The following is a 23,645-nucleotide window of genomic DNA, read 5'->3' as shown; positions in this document are numbered from 1 at the left end:
ATTTCGGTTTTCAAAATTTATTTTTCCATTTTCTAAAAATTCTTTTTCTCATTGATCGAAATTTGTTTTCACATTGATCATAATTCGATTCCTCATTTATCAAAATTCGTTTTCTCATTGGTGAAAATTGTTTTCTCATTTTTCTAAATTTGTTTTCTCATTTATCAAAATTCGTTTTGTCATTTTTCAAAATTCGTTTCAAAAAGCGAGCTCTAATGCTTAAGCTTACGATGTGTCCGTGTGATCGTCCCGCTTTTGTAAAATGTGAAATCTGCAACGAAAATCTTTGCACTTTTTCTATTCTGCACTATCTTTTAACTATGTGTTCAGGAAACCAAATTACCGTTGTTTGTTACGTCAAATGCTGATTATTTCTAGTGCAACAGTTTTTTTCAAGAATTGATCGGCGTAAAACGTAAAAATCAACGGTATGTTTGTTTAGTTTACTGAAATAATCATGAAACTTAAATTTCTGAACTATTATAACTTTTCTAAATTAAAAAAAATTGTTCGACTTTTAAATTGACTCTTCTCAGAGTAATTTTGTAAATCAGGAGTATAGAATATATATAAAAGAAAATAATATCAAATACTTAATCCTGCTTTGTTAATACTTTCTTTCATAAAAATATCTTGTAAAGTAACGCTTTAGGTCGCTTATTTTTTTGCACATATGACCTCAATGTGAACACTGTAGGCACCGAGGAGGCTGGCGAGACAGCGGAGAAGCTGGCAACACTAAATAAGAAATGGCGTGAACTACAACAGAAAGCCAGAGACCGACAAAGCGAGCTCGAGGACGCTCTAAGAGAAGCCCAGAGGTATGCACAAAGTGTTCATAATTTTTTCCCCTTAGAGCGGGACGGTTATAATATGTACATAATGAGGGTTGTTAACGTCGAGTACCGTGTTTAGGCCGCAAGGCTTTGCCGAGTGGCCTAAGTAATAGGTACGAAATTTTAAGACCTATAATTAATGGTTGCATACAATATTTTTTCTACGAGTAAATAGAATAATGAAACACAACCAATATTTAATGTATGTTAACAATCCACGACAACAATCTCGAATGAAAGCCAAACAAACGCTACAAAACAAAAAACAAAAGAGATAGAATAGAAGTAGCCAAGTACCGCTTTATTTTAACCAATCATTTTTTTATAAAGGTTTATATGGCCCGGTTGCGAGACCTTTAGGCCAATTTAACCAATCAGAAGGCAGTAGAGCATTTGAGTAACATCATATTTGATATTTTAATTAAGAAAAATACGACGTTCTTTTTTTGAAACTCATAGTTGTGTGTATTATTATAAGCTTCTCCGATCTCTAAAGATTCATTCTATACGTAATAGGTTGTTATCAGAAAAGAAAATCCTCTAGGTTCATAAGATGCAATCAATGAAAGAGATAGTTGTACCGTTTAAAATTTTTCTTGTCTTCCAAAACGAGAGTCAAAGGTTAAGAGGGGTTAAGAAAAGTCAGGGTGTACCATGTACAATTCAAATAAGCTGTTCAAACTTAAGTTAAATTGTCCATACTATCGTTTCGGAAAAAGCGTATATAAGATTAAATGTTAAACATTCTCTTATCTCAACAGTTTCAACGCAGAAATCGGAGATCTCCTTTCGTGGCTCTCCGAGGTTGACAGTGTGATTGCGGCGTCTAAACCCGTGGGTGGTTTACCTGAGACCGCTTCGGAACAACTGGAGAGATTCATGGTGAGACTTTAAACAGAAATATTTTATTTGTACCGCTCTATAGAAGCAACTGTATATCAGCTTAAATGGGAACAAACTTTTTAGGTTATGTTTTGAGTTCCCACCTGTTGTTTGGCCCAGAAAAACAACAAAATAAGAGTGGAAAAGTATATTTAATTAAAAAGACTTTTTGAGATACTTTACTTGATTTGTGAGAAGTTTGGCTTCTAGATGGAGCACTATTATCAACTCCATATTACAGTACTATTGTGTTAAATATGGCCCCTCTCAGAATTTGGCCTGGTGTTGTATATCTACTTAGTAAATACAATATGTCTCACGCGCACAAATGGTGGCATAGCTGTTAACCTCTGAAACAGTCGGTAGTGGGAGGTCCACGAGTCTGGACGTGCTGTGGACAGCCACTTTGAAGAGGATATTGTCCATCAATCCATTTGATTATAGCCGTTACTTTAATGTACAATAAAAACATCTCTATTTTTTTCTTTTATTCCCTATAACAGGAAGTGTACAACGAGATCGAAGCGAACCGTCCTAAGGTGGAAGCAGTGCTGCAACAAGGCCAGGAATACCTGAGGAGGCAGGAGAAACCAAACCCAACCTCGCAGTTGCATCATAATCTGAAGACTTTGAAGTCCAGATGGGACAATGTTACTGCCAGGTACTATTATCAACCGACTTAAAAAAGTATTCTAATTTTACCTGGAGATCACGGGCTTCCATTTTCTAGATCATTATGAACATTGGACATTGTGCTTCTCAAAAAGAACAACTTTTAATTTTTTTTCTTTTTCCAAAATTCTGCACCATAATACTGTTGTTCACATAAGACGATTGAAATAATAATAAACATATAACATAATAACATAACTTCGTAGAATAACATCCTATCTCGATATATGACGATTAAGTCATCAGATGTCAACAAGGTGTCAACATAAAACAAACAACTGTTATTCCATCTTAAAATGACCCGTGTTAAAATAGAGTCTACGATTTCGCAAAATAAAAGATTAGTGATAAAAGTATGCTTAAAGCGGCCTCTTCCAAGAGTTTCTTCAAGTTATTGTCTGAGCTGTCATCATTTTCATAATATATATCATCTTTACTAAAATATCCTTTCAATCACCAGAGCATCGGACAAGAAGATCAAGCTCGAAATAGCTCTGAAAGAAGCGACCGAGTTCCACGATGCCCTGCAAGCCTTCGTCGACTGGCTTACCAGTGCCGAGAAGACTTTGACGTCGGCCAAACCTGTTTCTAGGGTCATGGAGACTTTGCTTAGTAAGTATTTGGTTTATTTCTAAGCACAACATCAACCCATTTATATATCCCAATGCTGGACACGGGTCTCCTATCAGGCGAGTATTTAGGCCATAGTCCGCCAAGATGGCCCATGCAGGTTGGGAACTTCACAAATTTTCCAAGGTTGTGAACCTTATACAGGCTTCACACCACAAGGTTTGCCTTCACTATTTCCTTCAAATTCCGAAAAAGTCAGAAGTGCGATCTTGAATTCGTAGCCATGGCCTCTATTTGAGTGGCAGTAGGTCAAACCATTGGGCCACCACGGCCCACGGTGAATTAAATTATTCAACAGTTATATACAGTCCATCCAATGACATTTCTAACTTTTTACTTCAGCACAAATCGAAGAGCACAAATCCTTCCAAAAGGAAGTCTCGACTCACCGCGAGACGATGCTCCACCTGGACAAGAAGGGAACTCACCTGAAGTACTTCAGTCAGAAGCAGGACGTCATACTGATCAAGAACTTGCTGGTGTCCGTACAACATCGGTGGGAGAGGGTGGTGGCCAAGGCCGCGGAGAGGACCAGAGCCTTGGACCATGGCTTCAAGGAGGCGAAGGAGTTTAGTGACATGTGGTGAGTACAAGTTACTAAAGTCCATTTCACATGGGATGGGTACTGTGACATTTCACCTCTCTCTACCAGGTGCATTTGGCGACAAAATATAAAATTTCTACCAAGTCAAAATATTTGGAAGATTTATTTATTAACCTCACTGGGTCTGAGAGGTAGTACCCTCGTAGTTCAGCTAAGGAAAGAACTTATTATAATATATGTGGATTAAATGACTCATATCTTCAGTTTGCCTATAACGCACTAATTACGGTTATTGCTACCAGCGTGGAAGCACAGCGAGCCATTTCCTCTGTTGGCTAACTAGTTTCCAAGATCAGGAGCCGTTTAGTGCATGAAAATATTAATAGTTTATCGTTTTTGTGCAATTACTTCCAAAATAATAATTAAATTTATTATGATACCTGAATTGTAATTGATCTTAATAAAGAACTTAATAATATCCTTTTCACCTCACCAGCTCGGAAAGGCTTTCTTTCTCATTAGAAATCTGAGCGCAAAAGCGTTATTTGCACGCTAGGGTGGAAAAGGTTTTTGGAATTCGAACTTGACGAAGCACTGTGGAGCACCTAACTTTTTCTTTCGATGAAAAAAAAGATAACGACACATTTAACTACGCGACTTGTCGTACATTACTTATTTAGATAATATAAATCCATTAGTATATTTTATTCTTATTATTGTTGACATTAAATTGACAATGATAACCAATTGTTTTTATTAAGATATGTAGAACTAAAATAATTTCAATAATCATACAAAATAAAAGTACAAGCAAGAATAAAAATTAGTGAGGTGTAAATTCAGAACGCATCGGAAGATAAACTTTTTCCTTTCATAAAAAAAACTAATGTTTTATAGTTCAACTGTTTTTCTTTAACCTACCATTTTTTCGCTATAATGAGGTGAAAAGTTGTGTGTTTCAATCGGCAGAAAAGTTGTTTTACGTTTCGTGACTCGAAACCCTCGTTACGCTCAGGAATCTATTTTTGAACTACGCGCTTCGCTCGTGGTTCATTCTTAGCTTCCTTCGCTTCAATACCAGCTCACGTCAAACAACAACTTTGCAGCCTTGCATAAAAAATAACTTTTTTTTTAATTTTAAACCTTCACAAACTTGTAGTTACTTTCTTTCAGCATTCTGCGGGATCCAGCATCCAGTGGGATCGAAAACTTACAATCCCTATTGCATTTCCTAGTTCAATCTGTTATATATATATTATGTCAATGTATAATTATTGTCACGTTATCCACAGGAATAATCTCATGAACTGGCTGAAGGACACAGAGAAACAACTCGACGAACTCAATTCGGAAGCAACGGTCAACGACCCTGACAAGATTAAGCAGCGTCTTAACAAACATCGCGAATTCCAGAAGGCACTTGCTGCTAAACAACCCGTCTATGATCAGACAATGAAGACTGGTAAAAATTTGAAAGACAAGGCGCCAAAGGGCGATGAACCGACTTTGAAGAACATGCTTACTGATTTGAAGAGTAAATGGACTACTGTATGTTCGAAGGCTGTGGATAGGTATATATTTATTTACAATTACGGCAATTACAATTACAATTACGGCAATTAAGGAATTACGGCAATTAAGGAATAAAAATGAACTGGCTGCTTTTAACAATCGTCTTTACAAAGTGACAAATTCAATTAAGAGGCAATGTGTACCCAATATTTTCGCCCAAATGGAAAAAAGACAACAATAATAGACTATCGATATCAACCAGTATTGGTCCTGTGACGAAGTTACAACAGTTATCGTTAAGTAACGCTAAGTCCTCTTTACGGGGTTTTGGACTATTACAGTCCGTTATGCTGGCCCAATACGGGTTAAGGACTTAACGTGACTTCAAAAAGATGTTTAACCTTACCTTAAAAGAAGATTCCGTCTAATTGTAGCTATACAACAGTCACTTAATAATTTTTAACTGACTTCGAAAAAGGATGAGGTTCTCAATTCGACTGTATGTTTTTTTTTTGTATTTCACTTTGAATTCCAGAACGTATTCCAGAACTCTACTCAATACTCAAGTCAGGACTTGAGTATTGCAGTGAGCACTGAAAATCATACTCAAGTCCTCGCCATTAGGGTCGTATTTTCAGTGCTTGAAATCATTGCGTAGAGCATTGAGTAGAGTTCTGGAATACGACCCTAAGGGTGGCTGTTCACGCATGAAGATTCATTTTTATAAATAGCGCCTAAATTTTACTTAAGGAGCAATTATTTTAATGGTTGATTTTACTATTTCTCCAATTCAAGGCGTTTTTCTCTCAATGTACTTTGAGTAGTGAGAACCGATTTTTATTATCTCCAGTGTCAAGTCCTGTATAGTGGCGAACTAGGGGATATTTCAATAAAACTTAGCAAATAGACGTAATTCCACGTACTTTTGAGGACGATTTTGTTAGTACTCTGTACTGAGATTATTCTCTATTGCAGACAACGCAAGCTAGAAGAAGCCCTTCTCTACTCCGGACAGTTCAAAGACGCGATGTCCGCTCTGCTGGACTGGCTGAAGAAGCAGCAGAAGCAGTTGTCTGCGGACTCGCCTGTGCATGGAGACCTCGACACTGTCATGGCGCTTATTGAACAGCATAAGGTATGTAGTATATTGGTTGGTGGCAAAATAAAGTAATGTAAAAAATGTCCGTAATTTCCCTATTTTAGAAAGTCACTGCTGCCATGTACCTGTCCTAAAAAGATCGTATCTCAAAATGATGCTTTCCCGTAATGTTCCTATCCAAAAATGTTCCTATCTCAAAATGTTCCTATCCCAAAATGTTCCTATCTCAAAATGTTCCTATCCATATTATTTTTCCAAGTTTCTTCTATTTATAGCATAAAAAATTTCACCGCACTGTCCCAAAGTCATTACAAGGAGACGTCATACTTTAGAAACTTTAGACGATTTTAACCAACTTCTTTTCTCTAGCAATTCGAGGAAGACCTCCACTCCCGAGAACAGCAAATGCAGTCCGTGCTAAAGACAGGCCGGGAACTGGAGGCCACGGTGCCTCGCGAGGACGCTTCCAACATCAAGCAGCAGTGCAGCGAGCTGAAGACGCTGTGGGAGTCCGTGCAGACTTTGAGCGAGCGCAAGGCGCATAAACTCGAAAGCGCTCTTAAAGAGGTACGGCCAGATCGCACTATTTCTGAGAAGCTTTAAATAAATTGCGCTAGGGAATGTCCGGACTTGTAACGGAGTGGTAACTGTTAATTTTCTGTCATTTCGAATCATTAAGGAAAGCTTTCTCTCGTGTGCGCTTATTGTCATAATTAAATATTATATTAAGGCATTAACATGCCATTTGATTCCAACCAATACTGATAAATTTTGGTATAGAGATGAATGGAATCTAAGTGAAGGATATAGGTTACAAAAATAAATATTCAAGGACGTGAAATAGTGGATGAAAGTTTGTACGGGGAACCAATAAAATTATGAAAATTAATGTGCAGTAAGCTACCAGAATTACTCATTCTACGCAGAATTTTAAATCACACTGTTTTGGAAAAGGCGTCATATTTATTATATACTAAAATTGATATCCCTTTGCAGGCGGAAAAACTACACAAATCAGTGAACATGCTACTTGAATGGCTTTCCGATGCTGAAACTAAACTCCGATTCTCCGGCCAACTACCTGAAGGAGATCAGGAAACCCTGCAACAGATAAGAGAACACGAGAGATTCATCCGCGAGCTCAAGGAGAAGCAGAGAGATAAGGATGATACGATTACTCTGGCTCATTCCATCTTGGGCAAGGCACATCCTGATGCTGTCACTGTTATAAAACACTGGATTACAATCATTCAGAGCAGATGGGACGAGGTAAGCTTTGTTAATTTTTTAATCTAAAATAATCTCAAATAATGCTATAATAGCATATTGAAAGATGTACATAAACTGCGTGCAGCGAAATGCGGTGGCGTGTGTTCGCCCGCACTCTAGCGACATTTTTTAATACACCGATTTAACTTAACTGCCTCCGTGGCCGACGGGTTTCCATACTGGGTTGCTACGCAGAGGTTCCGGGTACAAGTCCCGGGACGGAAGAAATATTTGTGTAACCTACATTTATATCCCTCGTGAGTTTGGATGTAATTTGTGGTTATCTATATGTATAATAATGTGTCCATGGCACCCGCCATAAAGGTACACGGTAGTGCTGGGAAAATTACTCTTTTTCGTAACTATATAACATCACGAAATTAAGTAAGGTAACAGATAACTAAAAATATCAATAAACGGAAACAAGTTTTACAATTCTGTAAATATTTTTTGATAACATAGACAAATCCTTCCGTCACAATCTTATGATTTGTTACATTTAGTTATCGATCAATTTGTTAAAGACATTATCTTATCAAGAAAAAAGATATCTTTATTTTTATTATTCAATAAATTGCAGGCGGTCAATTGCGATTGTATTGTGTTACGTCATGTTTTATTATACTTAAATTATTTTATATTGAATGTTTTGATAATTTTGTTCTTAAGTATATTTTGTATAACAGAGACATAGTGTTAAGAACAGTGAAAATGTACACAGCACAAAAACAAACTTCCAATAGATTCATGGTGTCAGTTTTTCCAATGATACGGGTGTTCACTAAAGTAACACCCGGACAGGTAATTTATTTTTTATTCGTTTTAATTTAAAGCTTATAATTAATAATATAAAACAATGTACACAAAAACAGAATTTTCGCACATAGTGCTGTCGTCATTTTTTTTTTAAGATGTTGGTGATATAATTCCTGGTCAATATTATCACAGTCAACATACTAAACGTATTTAACGTATTTAAACCTTCATTGCTAATCAATATGGTCAATAACCATAAAAAAGTTATGGGAAAAAACTTATTTATTATGTAACTTTTTTACTTGACTTTTTAGCGCTTCAGCCTCGTTAGAACAATTATCACCACTAGGGTAACAATTTAATTATGAAAAAATCATAATTAGAAATGAAACAATTTTTTTTATCTAAAATCGACAATTAAACATTCCGACGTGACCGTGGAACCTGCAAAGAGCGGGCTCTAAGGGTCGTATTCCAGAACTCTACTCAATGCTCAAGTCAGGATTTGAGCAGACTTGAGTATGATTTCAAGGACTGGAAATACCCTAATGGCAAGGATTTGAGTACGATTTTCAGTGCTCACTACAATACTCAAGTCAGACTTCAGTATTGAGTAGAGTTCTAGAATACGACCCTTAGACTTAGGTTTTTTAAACAAAAAAAACAAGCGAAAATCTGGGAACTCATTAATTCCTAATTACTTGGTACTTGGTGTAACGGGCTGGTGTCCGCAACTCGACATGAAGGCGCCTATTTTGCCTAATACCTAATTAACTTAGTTTATTTCCCTTAAGGAAATTTTTAACCGACTTCAAAAAATGGAGGAGCTCTGAATTCGACTGTATGTTTTTTTATATATGTTACGCAATAGCAATTTGTGAACCGATTTTAATTATTTTTTTTTTGTTGAAAAGAGGGTATCTCAGTAGTGGTCCCATTTAAATTTTAAGAAAATATTCTAACTCTAAGGGTAGCTAACTAGGGGATGAATGAGTTTTGAGGTCGGTTTTTTTAGTACTCTGTACTGAGATTATAGTTGATAGTAATCACGATGATAATTAACTTTTAAGATAATTTAATTGGTAATCAGTTTTGCAAAATGTTGGCAGTCTTCGGATATTTGTACGAGTAATAAAAATTTTCTTCCGTGTAAAATAATTTTTTTTATCCAACTTATTTGTTGTCTTTGTTGTAATGGTTACGATCACCAGTTGTTGACAATAATAGTTTCGCACCTGTTGTTACACGCTGTTTATGCCTTAAGAAAGTTGTTACCGTTACAGTGGTGATGCAATGTTGTTACACCTTGGAAAAGCTGTTCAATTTTGCAGTGTATGGTGCGTGCTTCGTTATTTTACATACGTTTCTCTATTGTTAGGTATGGCAATGGGCCATGCAACGCGGCAGCAAGCTGGAGACGCACATGCAGAGCTTGAAGGACCTCGACCTTGTGCTCGAAGAGCTGCTTCAGTGGCTCATTGGATTAGAGAACACCTTGCTGTGTAAGTACATCATATTCTTTGTTTAGATTTGAGAGAATGAATGGAAGAAGATTGACGAGCCAGATTTATAAGGCGAGTGTTCGCGCCGATGAAACGAACTGACCATGTCGGGGTCACATGTCAAATGTCGTAACTCAAAATATGCTAAAATGGTGGAATTGAAGACTCGATTGAAAAATAGAAAATAATACCGAATGGAACCAAAAAAATTATGTTCTCGTATAAAACTGGATAGCTAAATATTTTGCTTAAACAAAAGTAATCCTATTATTCGCAATAAGATCATTTTTAAGAACATTTATGTATGTATATATGTGTATGTGTGTGTGTATGTGTATGTGTGTATGTCGTAACTCAAAATATGCTCAAAATGGTGGAATTGAAAAGACTCGATTGGAAAATTGAAAATAATACCGAATGGAACCAAAAAAATTATGTTCTCGTATAAAACTGGATAGCTAAATATTTTGCTTAAACAAAAGTAATCCTATTATTTGCAATAAGATCATTTTTAAGAGCATTTATGTATATATATGTGTATGTGTGTGTGTATGTTATATATATATGTATATATATAAATAAATATGAGCTTTACACAGTATTTAATAACAACAATAGTGGTGTGACATAAAAGGGACTGTACCTCAGCATAATGGCGGAGTGTTTCTAATATTCTGCTACAGATTGCCATGTTCATAAAAAAAGAAGAACTAACACATCCTATGATTCTAAGATTGAAAGCAGATTATAAAAATAAATCTTGTTTTCTCTATTTCACCATTTTTTAGTTACGACAATTTGTGGTTTAATGTGCAAAATGTTGAGTATATTGCTTCGAATTGGCGGGAGCTCTTCAATAATAACATGACACAAATGAAGAATTTTCATTTTATTCAAAATAATGTTTGAAAATTCAGAGGACAAATTCAAAAACAAGCGCTATCTGCTGGCGATTTTTTTCGAAGTTATTTATTTCTTCAAATTCATTCAAGGACAAGTTTATCTGGATTAGTCGACATATGACCTAATCGCAAAATGACCTGTAGTCGTAAAAATACGTAATCGTGGTAGGCCTCATTCTGAAAATGCCTTATTCGGGAAGTACCCTATTATACTTAAGACTTATCTTAATATTCTGGATCTGTGTCGCTAATCTATCTTGCTATTTCACAGCACTGGAAGCGGAACCCCTGCCCGAATCAATCGAGCTACTTGAAGGCCTGATCGAGGATCATAAGGAGCTGATGGAGCATACTCAAAAACGACAGACCGAAGTCGATCGTGTTTGCAAGGCTTATCAGGTTTGTTTGTGACTTTGTCGCGTTTTTGTAATAAGCAGATATCGGAATTGGTAGAAGTGAACATAAAATCGACAATACCTCCCTGAAATCCAACATTATTGTATTGTATTTTGTTCTATGTTTTGTTACGGTATTTAAACAGTTGTGTAATTGTAAGTAAGAATACAACTATTTTGTTTTGATTTTATACCTTGTATTTCTCAACATTCTGGTTCTGAGGTTCTAGAAAGAAGTGTTAACCACTCTATTTTGTATCATTTGAAATCCAAAAATTTTCATTGCCTCTTCCGATTTCTGAAAATAACAGTTAAATAAATAAAAATAAAAATCCTTTCTGCAAGTCGCTGTTATTAAGCTCAGAAAATAACTGTGTACGATAAAACTAAACGATTGGGAAACGTGTGAAGCCGGGGTAGAGTATTATAGCCTAATCCCTCGCCTGAGACGAGACCCTTACCCAGCAGTGGGACGTGGTATATAGGTTGACGTTGTTATTGTTTTGTATTACTTGAATTGAAGTTTACGTTTAAAACTTCTGTAGCTCTCAACTAATAACTATCCCCCGGTTTTTTCGGTGTTTGTTATGATTAGTCCAGAGCGTCAAACGACCGAGTTTTTTTATGATACCAATTGACGGAACGAACACGCCTTGTGGTTTTTTATCATAATATCATGTGACGGGACGAGCAAGTCGTGTGCTGGTGGTAAGCTACACGCCTGTCCATAACAGTTGCAGTGCCACTCAGAGCTTTAAATCACAAAGACAAAACGCACTGCCAATGCGCCCGTCATCCTGAGACATAAGGTGACAAGTTCCATGTGCCTGTAATTTCACCAGCAACCTTGCCCATCACAATCGAGACTTTGAAGTTGCTGGGCGACAGAATAAAGTGGCAATACTTCCCTGGACGAACTCTTTCACAAGTCCAGGGAAGTACTGCCACCTTACCTAATTCTACCGTCAAGCAGCAAGGGTGCTGGTGAAATTACAGGCACATGGGACTTATCAACTTATGCCTCAGGGCAGTAACCCTAAGATATTTGCGATTTAAAGTTTTGAGTGCCATTGCAACTGTTATGGATAAGCGTGTCGCTTACGACCAGGCGCACGACTTCTTCGTCCCATCACTAGGTTTTATAAAAAAATAAAAAAGTCATAGTACCAGTTTTTAGCCTAGTACGTCGTTTGTATGAGGTGCTGACTTATTGGACTTTATGTCTATGCAGGTATGGTTCTTCTGAATAGAACTAATCACCTTTTGTGCTCTACAGGTCAAGAGTCAAAGTCAGGGAAGGGAAAGTACTCCAAGAAAAGTTTCCGCCAAAACTGCTACCAAGGGACAAGCTGGGTATGTAAAGCTTTACATCTCTTTAAAAACTGTAGCGTCCTTTTAAAGTTTATTGCATAGGTTTATATTTAGACTTTTTATTTATGTTCCTTTTTTAAAGAAAAACAAATTGTGTTCCATTATTATTCACAATCATTTTTTGTTTGACCATCCATTTTCATTCATTTGTTTTTTCGTTCCTTTTCTCCCGCACGTGTACACCGCCACATTACGACGTCATTGCATGGTGTTGCTTCTGTGTTGCCATGTGAAAAATTATAGCCGTGGATCGCAACATGATCTCAACAGGGAAAGATCAGTGTCACCAGATTATTATGGCTCGAGACGGTACAGGTGTGTTATTAAGTTCATTTCCCCGCCTATTCTCAATGTTCCGTTATTTACCAACGTTCTAAAATTTAAATTTACTTTCTTTTTAATTTTAAATATTGCCAGTGTCAAATATTTCGCTTTTTGTTAATATTTTTTATTCACTTGTTAAAAATTAAAGTTAATACTATTTCATGGTGGAATTATAACATTCATCAAGCTTTCGTTGTGTGTAACTCTAAAACAAAAATTTCGGAATATGATACACATATGCGACACAGTAATAAGTGCATGTGTTAATATTAACTGGTTTTATTAACACTTAGTTTTATAAACTAATATGAAATGAACGCAGTTACGTTTTGTGAAAAATATGCACGAAAAGTTTTTCCGATTACAATTATATTTAGTTTTGTCTGTGTATATCATAATCTGACACCATAACTACTAAATTTGCTTTGTCTCGCTCTAACTTGTGTAAATGTGCTTTTGTCTCGTCTATGTCCCATCTCACTCGCACGACGCACAAGGTCCAGGATACACAGTCGAAGTAGGAAAGGAAGGTTTGATGTCTTTTTAATTGTTTAAGTTTGTTTGATGGCTGTTAGTGCTTTTTTTAAAGTGGCATCAGTATTTCGACTGCAGAATTTGAATCCAAGGTCGCCGAATAAATTTAAAAAAAACTTTATGTTACTACTCTATTGTCTTTAGAAGTCTCTTGGAAATACCGCACATAAATAAAATACTGTCCTAACTCGAAAATGATGGAATTGAGAAATCTCGATGTAAAAAAAATATTAAACGCATCTTATTGCGAATAGTGCGATTATTTTTATTGATACATTATAATTTGTTATCCTATTAATAATATTTATAAACGAGAATATTGAATTTATTGGTACCATTCAGTAATTTCAAATCGCGTTTTCTCAATTCCAACATTTTTTACTTATGACAATATTTGGTTTCATTTGCGACGTGTTCAGATAACAAAGCACCTTTAAATTGATGCTACTTTTGTATGTGTAGTTTCAATGTAGTGATGAGTGTGTATTTTAGTAGCATGAAAAAAATAATCAGGCTTTAATATATTGTCTCTCTCCTATTTTACATTTGTGACATAACAGAGTAAAACGTATAATCATAATACGTTTTGTTTTATAACCTAGTATTCTCAACTTGTCTTATATTTTTTATAAATGAACCTCATTGATAAAACTGGTTTGACGCGAGCTACAGCTCAATGTATCTAAACCAGAAATAGGCAGTAGATTAAAAACCATTCCGCCCGTCTGGGATTTTACAAAAAGCGCTCGGCTTTAACCAATTACTTCTCTCCACGAGGAAACTGTTACATGTGTTAAATAATTAATAAATTTGGATGTAAAAAATTTTTTTTGACAATTTAGAAAGAATCCCACCATCGCGAACCCGTGAATTCTCACGTACTGCGTTGGATAATCATATAATAATTATTACAAGAGCAACATTAGCAACGCAATCTCAGTAATCTTTATTTCATACTTAAATTGAATATTCATCGATAGAATAGCCATTTTCTCCGTCTTCAAAAAAGACGGGCTATAGTTACAACAGGAGAGGTACAATCTTACATCTATGTTATACGTTTAGATCATAACATTACGTTAAGTACCTAGTATATTAGATAGTATTTCATTATTCATCCCATGAAACATGCTTTCTATTTATGCCTTCAATAATTTTTAATATTTATTAGTTTGTTTTTAATTTAAAATTTTTCTTCGTTATTTTCTTCCATAGCAGTCAATTTGGATTCGATTATAATAGGTAAATTTTACGTTATATAAAGTGCACTTTTTTTAAGTATTTTTTGTGTACATTTTATGCACAAAAACGTCTGGCTGTAAATTTTATTGACGCTCGTGTGTGCAAAAACAAAATAAAAGAATTTTTGTAAAAAAAATCGTTACCATTACTTAATTTTTTGTTTTAGTTTTAAGCAGATGGTCTCGTAGCCAAAGCTCAATAAATAAAATTTAAAAAAAACTGATTCGTTCTTACTCGAAATGGTCTTAAAAGCCATGGAGAAATCAGCTTAATTCTCCACTTACTACAACCCGAGTCCGTATTTTTTCCGCGGTGTTGGTCTATATATACGTTCTCGTTAAATATAATATTTCTTCTCATCGTTACATACACACCCTTTTACTACCTACAGCAGAAATTTCAAATAACTTAAACATTAAAATCAACCAAAATCTCGCACTGCCCTAGCTGAGCCTACTTACTAATATCGAAACTTACTTTACTAACTCCACATTAGCAGTAACTAAATAAGAATAATAAATAAATAATTAGTGCCTGTCAGTATTGGTATTTTGTCTTTTGCATTATTAGCCCTATTATTGGCAGTGTCAAAAATAGAATTATGAATAGGAAATAACACAGTTTTTTTGGATACAAATCACCTGCTTGTTTTTTTAAACAAACCAGAGTTTCGGGCTCTTTACAAGACCCATGGTTACCCGAAACGTTGGTTTGTTTGAAAAAACAAACATACGCGATTTAAATCCGTAAAAGTAGTTTCATTTCCTATGTGTAACAATCGCGGAAACCAAAAAACTCGATAAAAATTATAAATAGTTAATAACCTTGGCAGTGTCAACAACGGAATCACAAACGACAAACCAGAACTGATAGTTACTTAAAAATATTATAGCAATAACTTATTTCTAAACTAGAAATTACTAACTCTAAATTGGCAGTGTCTAAAACTGAATTAAATGACTAAACTAGCATTGGCATGCCTAAAAAGGATTTTTTTGTAACTAATTTCTGCTCGGTTGTGGTGTGTTGCCCTTCGTGTGATTATATCATTGACTATGTGTAGTCGGGTGAGTCCCGGTCGCGAGACGCCTGATCGCAATCTGCCGCACTACGGGCCCCGGTTCCCGCCGAAGGGAAGGTAAGGCTTCGTAAGCTGTTACTTGCCGTAAGTAAGGGCTCCAGGAATACAAAAGAACCGAGACTTCCCACTATGGCTTTGGCGCCAAAATTTAAGATTTTTTAATTAGCTCTATTTATTTTTTCATATACAGTGAAAAGTGAGATTCAAAAGTAAATTTATTATCGTTTTGAACGGAATTATAAACTACTAGAGTTCATAGAAATACTGCACAGAATGTTAATTCTCGGACTACTGTTCACTACCTATCTACTTGTCGTGGCAATTTTATTTTTTTAATATTCAAGTATATTATCGTGTAATTTTTTTAAAATATTTTACGATACAGTACTTGAATATTAAATAATATTGCATGATAAAAAAATCGAATACTTAAATAATAAAAATTGCCACCGAAATTAGGTAGTGAAGTCCGAGAATGACCGTTTAGTTCAACTCTTCTGTATTACAAACCACACACACTTCCACCTACGAAATAACTACATAAAAGAGTCATAAAAATGAAATAAACATTCCTAAACAATAATAACAAGAGTGTTGCCGTATTTATATAATTATACTTGTAGGACAAATCAATATTAATTTATAAAGTAAACATGTTGTGAATTATCACTATTTTTCGCATAATAATAATAGTATATCAAAGTCTCTTCCTGGAGGTCTTACAGTTTCTCTATAAACGCTTATAAAAAAGATCAATGTATAAAACTTTGTCATAAACTCGTCGAAATATTGCAATAATCAATTCTGGAAAGTTTTCGGATGATGACCATAGACATCCGTAGCTTCTGCCAAATTATTGGGGCTAGCTTTTTGCATTTGCCAGGTTTTGAAAGCTGTGAATATTTTTGCGTGCGGAACTATGCATTTGTTATTAGATTTTTTCAGGTGAAGAATTTTTGTCTATGGAATGTAGTTTTTAAATTGTTCCTTGAGAAGTGCAGTAGACTGCGAGTAGTTTAATATACTGTTGCATGTAAATTTTTAGTCGAAATGTAGGTAGTATAGTATTTTATACAGATTTAGTAATTTTACACATTTGTAAATCTATGGCTAAAATTTCATCAACCGATACACATTTTATAAGTTCTATATTGTTTATGACATAAGCAGTTTCAGGATCGTATTCCAGAACTCTACTCAATGCTCAAGTCAGGACTTGAATATGATTTAAAGCACTAGGAATCATACTCAAGTCCTTGCCATTAGGGTCGTATTTCCAGTGCTTGAAATCATACTCAAGTCCTGACTTGAGCATTGAGTAGAGTTCTGGAATACGACCCTCAGAGGTGAATGGGTAATTGTCAAGTTCGTTGTCTTTACTTAATTTCGGTGGCAACTTTTATTATTTAAATATTGTACAATATTATTTAATATTCGAGTGTAGTAACCTAAAATATTGTTTAATATTTACGATAATATACTCGAATACTTAAATAATAAAAATTGCCACCGAAATTAGGTAAAGAAAACTAACATGCAAATTACCCAAATATAAAAAAAAACTTATTACTTTTTTTAAACAAAAATAGCAAAGGCGCCGAGCCAGAATTCCGCAGTCCTCGCGTGAAGCAACTGTGGGACAAGTGGCGCAATGTATGGCTGCTCGCGTGGGAGAGGCAGCGTCGCCTGCATGAGCGCTTGGCGCACTTGAAGGAGCTGCAGCGTGTATCCAACTTCAGCTGGGACGACTGGAGAAAGAGGGTGAGGGCATAAACTACATTAGCGATGGGTTTTATTTACGTGATTCAGAATCAAAACACTTATAATATTAATCTTATAGAATATCACGAATCACGATGTTCTACTGCGTCTGTGGCTGTACGGTTACCATGCTGATCAGCCACGCACCTGGTTCAATTCCCGTGCCGGGAGAAATATTTGTATGGCCTACAGTTATTTCTCTCCTGAGTTTGGTTGTAATTTGTGGTTGTCTATGTGTCTTTCCATGGCACCAGCGACACAGAGTTTCCTTAGTGCGGGGCTATGAGTGTGTGCATTATTTGTTATTTATTTTACTACCATGATGTTCAATTATTTTAGTTATTAATACAAAGATTGAACACAACGAAAATCAATACATAGTACTAAAAAACCGACCTCAAATGTCATTCATCCTTTAATTTGCCACCCTTAGAGGTGGAATATTTTCTTTAAATTTAAATGGGACCACTTCTGAGGTCTTTCCAACAAAAAAGAATCATCAAAACCGGTTCACAAATGGAGTTGTCGCGTAACATACATAAAAAAAACATTCAGTCAAAGAAAAAGGGAAATTAATGTGAATTAAGAAAAACTTTCATAGATTTCTCACAGACTACATCTGCAACAAGAGAAAGTTGTAGCCATTACGTAGCTATTTTTTCAATGTAGCTAATAATAGTGCATAAGCACTCCTGATCTCGCACAGTGATTTCTTTTACATTCGATTTGTGTCGAAATTGACCACATGGGTTACTACAAGCACCAATCTCATTCTCATTTCGAAGTATCAAAGCGAGTATAATTTTAATTTTAAATAAGAAAAATGTAATGTAAAAAAATGTCTTTGCCTCCAGTTCCTCAAGTTCATGAACCACAAGAAGTCCCGTCTGACAGACCTATTCCGCAAGATGGACAAGGACAACAACGGCCTGATTCCCAGAAACGAATTCATTGATGGCATAATTAACACCAGTAAGTTATCATTTCTTCTTTGGATTTGTTTCAACAAGTCAATTTGTATGTGGTATGGTTCCGTCGTTTTATGCGACGGTTCCGCCAACGTCAGTGTTACAAGAATCATTGCTGTGAAAGTGAATTATGGGAGAAATTGATGGTTATTGAAACATTTTAGCGGTTATTAAAAGAGCTATGAAGATACCATTGTTGTTATTGAAAGGTTTTTGTGTGGGTCCGAATAAGTCTTTGCTTAGTATTTAGTTTTTAAAAAAGCAGTAGCAGCAGTAGAGCTCCTTGTGAGAGAGTTCGTCCAGGGAAGTACTGTCACCTTACCTATTTCTGCCGCCAAGCAGTAATGTCAGCATTACTGCGTTCCGGTTTTGAAGGGTAAGGGTGCTGGTGAAATTACAGGTCCATGGGACTTTTCATCTTATGTCTCAGGGTGATGGGCGCAGTGGCAGTGCCCCTCAGATCTTTGCGATTTATAGTTCTAGAATTATAGAATGGCACTCTGACTGTTATGGTCTGGCGTGTCGTTTACCATCAGGCGCACGACTTGTTCTTTTCTTCACTTAGTATCAATTGAGCATCTGCAACGCTACTTACTAGCCTCTGCGTCAAGCAGCTTCTATAACACCTCCTCTTTTTCAGAATTCGACACATCTCGTCTCGAGATGGGTGCCGTTGCCGACTTGTTCGACCGCAACGGCAGCGGACTCATCGACTGGGAGGAGTTTATTGCAGCCCTCAGGCCTGATTGGGTAAGATACTGGTTTTTTGTTACTAACCCAAACCGCACATTATTCCTATCGTTTAAAGAAACTTGTTTTCCGAATTTTGGAAATACATTTTTTTACTACTTAAGAGTACCTCAAATGGCTTCAGTTGATTCCGCATAACTGTGAGTGTTGAATCAATCACATATATATATATATATATATATATAATAACGCATAGAAACCTAGTCCGCACACGCTAAGTGAGGCAAATTGAAGCGCGCCCAATGGGCATACACGAGCGGGCGGGCCAGTACTCAAGGTCAACTTGCACTGCGAACAGATCAAGAATTTTAGCTAAAAATGACGAAATGTGCTGTAAATGAGTGAAAAAATACGTCAGACAAACATAAAATAGATACTAACATCACATTCCACAAGGAAGTAACGCGTTTCAACTTGTATTTTTATATAAATATTCACTAAAACCGAAAATTAACCTACTACTAAAACTAGCCTACATGAATTTGATTTTTGCCTCACTTGTGACAGTTCGTTTGATATGAAACTATCATTCTATGCGTTATTATTCTAAGTATATATATATATATATATCATAATTGAATATCAATTCAATAAAAAAATTCAATACATTAAATAGCGACATCTTTAGCCGAGGCTGGTAGCTGTAAAGGTATCTAACTAGGTGACGAAATATCATAGATTTCTCTTAGATGGCGCTACGGCTAAAAAGTCGTTGAAAAACCAAATACAAAGATACGACGCAAGCAATAGAAAAATTCGTGAGGTCCGCTGGTTCGTTCCATGGCTTAGATATAGCGTCTGGCACGGTATGCTAGAAGACGTCGGAACGAATCCGGCCGGATCGATGGAATTTTTTCTTAGTGTTCGATCTTTGTATTAATAATTATAACAAACTAGTGGAGTAATTTCACAAAAAATAATTGAATATCAATTCCATAAAAAGTTTAAAAAAAAAATAGTACAGTCAAGAGCAAGTCAAGCTTGACACTTTGTACTTTGGACCGTTCTTATCGTAAGCGGCATAGAGTTTGATTTAAGTCTTAGGTGTCAAGTTTGACGTGCTCTTGACTATACAATTGAGGATATACACTGATTACTATACAGTGTGAAAACACAATTCCTAAAAATTTTCACGAAAAAAAAACCACAAACTTACCTCGAAATTTTACAAGAAAACCACTGTATTCAATATGTAATTTACATATACCAATGATTTTTTTATATCAACTGAACTAAATATAAATCGTATAGTATACTATATATATTTATCAAATGGATTTAATTTCGTTTGTAAAAAAATAAATACTGAATGGGAAAAGTTTTATTCGAGCTAAGGTAGTATTCGACTCTTAGTAGTTATAAGCTCTTCAATAGAGGAAAGTGGCTTCGGAGTTAATTTTTTACTTTCTACGCTGGTGTTCATAGTACAGAGCATTTCCTAATTTGATAGCAGTTGATTCATGTGAATGGTTGGTACTTTATTATTATTAAAAAAAAGGTTAATAAAAGCTCGGAAAACTAAATTAAAAATGAGCATAAACAAATTATGAATATTACTACGTCACCTCTTTTTTCCTTGGCTTTTCGCGGCTAGAGTTTCAGCCACTTATTTGTTTTTAAAACTTATAACAATAATGAAATTTGGAAACGGTATTAGGAAAGTGGAGAAAGAGAGTATGAGATATAAATAAACAATTAGTACATAATATACATATAATAGGAATACGGAAACGACCGAATAAAAAACTGAAAGTTCCGAAAAATTTTCATCTTCCGAAAATTCTTTTTGCGTAGTACTGTGATTAGAACACAGGACAGGGTTTTATAATACTGCCAACTCTGACGTCCGGGTCAATGTATAACTAACTTTTCAATATTGTCTCGGGTGTGGGTGTTCGTAGTTTCCGATTTTCATAACACATGCGCTATAGCTACTAACTTTGGGACCAGAGCATGTGATGTTGTCTAATATTTATGTAATAATTATTAATTTTGTCGGTAAATTTTTTGTTTTTTTTTTATATTTTAACGCAACTTATTTAGTTTTACACAGTACAGTTTTAGTGTTTTTCGGAAGGAACCTTTTATTACTTTCTTTAAAAAAAAGCTGATGCTGTTATGTATGGCAAGTGGAAGTTCTTCGCTTGAACGATACTAGTATTACTAGGTTTATTTACTATATCGAATCTGAAGTACGTGATAACAAAACACCGAGGAGTGGCTGATTGACTGATTTTAACGAAACCAAGAATCCAGAGCCACACCTTTATATCATTTCACACTTGTCACGTTTCCGTATCATTAATGTGGTCTCGACGCGCATATCCCGTGACAACAACGTAAACAGATCGATTATGATTTACACAACGCAAAAATGATACAAATGTAGGCTTGGCCTTAGTTACTTGCACCGGTGTTGCCAGATTGCCCTATTTTTGACAGAAATAGAATATGTATACAGTTATCTGCTTATTGCAATAGATATAACTTTTATCAAAATTTTATCTTAAATTATCTGAAGCATTTTTGTAACTATTGATATTTTTTCTTGCATCATTGGATAACATAAAGGCGGCGAGTTTAGTGAGTATTTTTGGCAACTTTGGAAACTAGTTTGTTTTTACTTTTAATTAAAAAGGTACTGCCTCCAGGGTTGACGGTGCTTTTTTTTATTAATTATCAGACTTTTATCACTGACGTATTTCTAAGAAATTTAGTTATAAACATTTCATGAGGCAGTATACCGTTTGAGTAGCTTTTGATATTTTAATTAACAAAAATACGTTCTTTTTTTTTAAACTCATTATAGTCTATGTACAGTACTTTAATGAAATTTGTCAGTTCAGTGGCGAGTACCATAGACAATAGAATATTGATTCAGAACTAAAAAGAGCGCCTTTAAGACATGGTCTATGAAATTATAATTATCAGATTAAAGGAGTAGAAAAAAAAAAATTTTAAATAACCAATATACAACGTTTAAATAAAAAATCCATTGATCTTTTCCTTATTTCGGCTTCGATTTTTAAAAAATTCGATTTAAACAAGTACCAGGAGAATATAAATCAATAAGAGAAATGTTTTTTTACACCAGGTGGAACGCCGTGGACCGCCAACAGATGCCGACAAGATACACGATGAGGTGAAGCGGCTAGTTATGCTGTGCACATGCAGGCAGAAATTCCGCGTCTTCCAAGTCGGCGAGGGCAAATATCGGGTGAGTATTTGCAGTTCGAAATTTAAACTTTAATTATCATTGTTATTCAGAATTTTGTTAGGGTAGGTAACAGCAAATATAACTTGGATTGTAACGAAAAATTGAATGTAGTTTTCTTATTATTGAAGCGGTAATTTTTTCACAGTTTCATAGATTCCACTTTTATTATTTTAAACTTGAATTTAATGTCTTTAAAAAAGTTTTCTGACCATTTTGTAGCTTTTTGCGTGGGTGAGTTTTTAAATGTTGCTATAATTTATTAATAAAAAAATATGTATTTAGATACCAACAGGAAAAAACGCTATTTCTACACGAAACCAAATACTAACTCCAAACTCCAAATTGGTGGTATTGAGAAGACACGATTTGAAAAATAAAAAAATACTGAATGAATATCCTTATAAAAACGAGGATATAAATTTGTTGGTTTCAATTAGTAATTTTTAAAATTTCAAATCTAGTTATCTCAATTCCACCGATTTTGAGTTACAATTGTATTTGGTTTCACGTGTGATTCATTAAACATATTATTTGCTTTCTTTACGTGTATTGTTAAGTTTGTAAGGTAAATAAAATAATTTTAATTTCAATCAAAATTCATTTTGCTGAAAAATAGCCAAGTTCTGACGGTCATTGTTATTTTACCAGTTCGGAGATTCACAAAAGCTGCGCCTTGTGCGTATCCTGCGCTCAACTGTGATGGTGCGCGTCGGTGGTGGCTGGGTGGCTCTCGACGAGTTCCTCGTCAAGAACGACCCTTGCCGAGGTATGTATTATTGTTACAAACGTCCTTGGAAAATGTTTCGTGGAACAAAGTCTTATGGAAAACTTTCACAGCACCTCTGTTACCTCGAGAACTTCACCGCCACTATCGCTGGTATCTACACGCTTTAAGTGCTCCATAAGATATTTGATCAAGATATAAATTAACGAAGTTTTCACGCCCGTCTACACTTTCTTTATAAGTCAGTAAAAAGTTTTATTTTCTTGTAAATAAACACAATTTTCTTTTTCAAGTGGAATTTGATTACTTATGAAACAAAGACATTTGATTTGAATGGAAGTAAATATTTTGTTTGGCACTTCAAAAAGTTTGGTCGGGCAAATTTTCAGATATTCCACAATGAATTGCGAAAGAAATTTTTAAGAGATATATATTTTCAGCTGTTATTTAAACTATTTAGCAATAATAGTTTTAATTTTAAATTAGTAGAATAACCTTACAATTTCTTTCGCATTGTGAGGACAATTTCTATTGAATCTTGGCGGTACACTACCGTGCTCGCAGACATAGAAGTTTCGTTATATTTGCAAGTACCGAATATGATAAAAACTGAAAACTATTGTTTAGAAATGTGATAGTTGCATTAATAACAAGAGCGTTTTTCTGCTTTTAAT

The 23,645-nt window shown here is 35.1% G+C and overlaps 1 protein-coding gene across 18 annotated transcripts in view; it reads left to right on the top strand.

Moving 5' to 3' along the window:
• LOC113239782 (microtubule-actin cross-linking factor 1) overlaps positions 1–23,645 on the top strand; it is a 124,885-nt gene that overhangs the window by 89,378 nt on the left and 11,862 nt on the right. For 15 of the 18 annotated variants that reach the window (XM_026476906.1, XM_026476897.1, XM_026476896.1 and 12 more), the window contains 20 exons: positions 698–821; positions 1,598–1,718; positions 2,222–2,379; positions 2,851–3,002; positions 3,363–3,603; positions 4,857–5,135; positions 6,052–6,211; positions 6,545–6,742; positions 7,172–7,444; positions 9,579–9,702; positions 10,876–11,003; positions 12,276–12,352; positions 12,614–12,685; positions 13,198–13,224; positions 15,534–15,608; positions 17,141–17,312; positions 18,167–18,284; positions 18,921–19,030; positions 22,125–22,247; positions 22,896–23,013. In XM_026476906.1, coding sequence (XP_026332691.1) covers positions 698–821; positions 1,598–1,718; positions 2,222–2,379; positions 2,851–3,002; positions 3,363–3,603; positions 4,857–5,135; positions 6,052–6,211; positions 6,545–6,742; positions 7,172–7,444; positions 9,579–9,702; positions 10,876–11,003; positions 12,276–12,352; positions 12,614–12,685; positions 13,198–13,224; positions 15,534–15,608; positions 17,141–17,312; positions 18,167–18,284; positions 18,921–19,030; positions 22,125–22,247; positions 22,896–23,013 — 2,850 coding nt within the window. The remainder of the gene's footprint in view (positions 1–697; positions 822–1,597; positions 1,719–2,221; positions 2,380–2,850; positions 3,003–3,362; positions 3,604–4,856; positions 5,136–6,051; positions 6,212–6,544; positions 6,743–7,171; positions 7,445–9,578; positions 9,703–10,875; positions 11,004–12,275; positions 12,353–12,613; positions 12,686–13,197; positions 13,225–15,533; positions 15,609–17,140; positions 17,313–18,166; positions 18,285–18,920; positions 19,031–22,124; positions 22,248–22,895; positions 23,014–23,645) is intronic. The other 3 variants (XM_026476907.1, XM_026476898.1, XM_026476902.1) reach the window with 3 other exon arrangements.

The sequence above is a fragment of the Hyposmocoma kahamanoa genome, unplaced genomic scaffold (genome assembly GCF_003589595.1).
Source record: "Hyposmocoma kahamanoa isolate Upper Pololo Valley unplaced genomic scaffold, ASM358959v1 116, whole genome shotgun sequence".
NCBI lineage: Eukaryota > Metazoa > Arthropoda > Insecta > Lepidoptera > Cosmopterigidae > Hyposmocoma > Hyposmocoma kahamanoa.
Note: the sequence above shows the minus strand (reverse complement) of the source record. Positions and strands in the feature narration are given on the sequence as shown.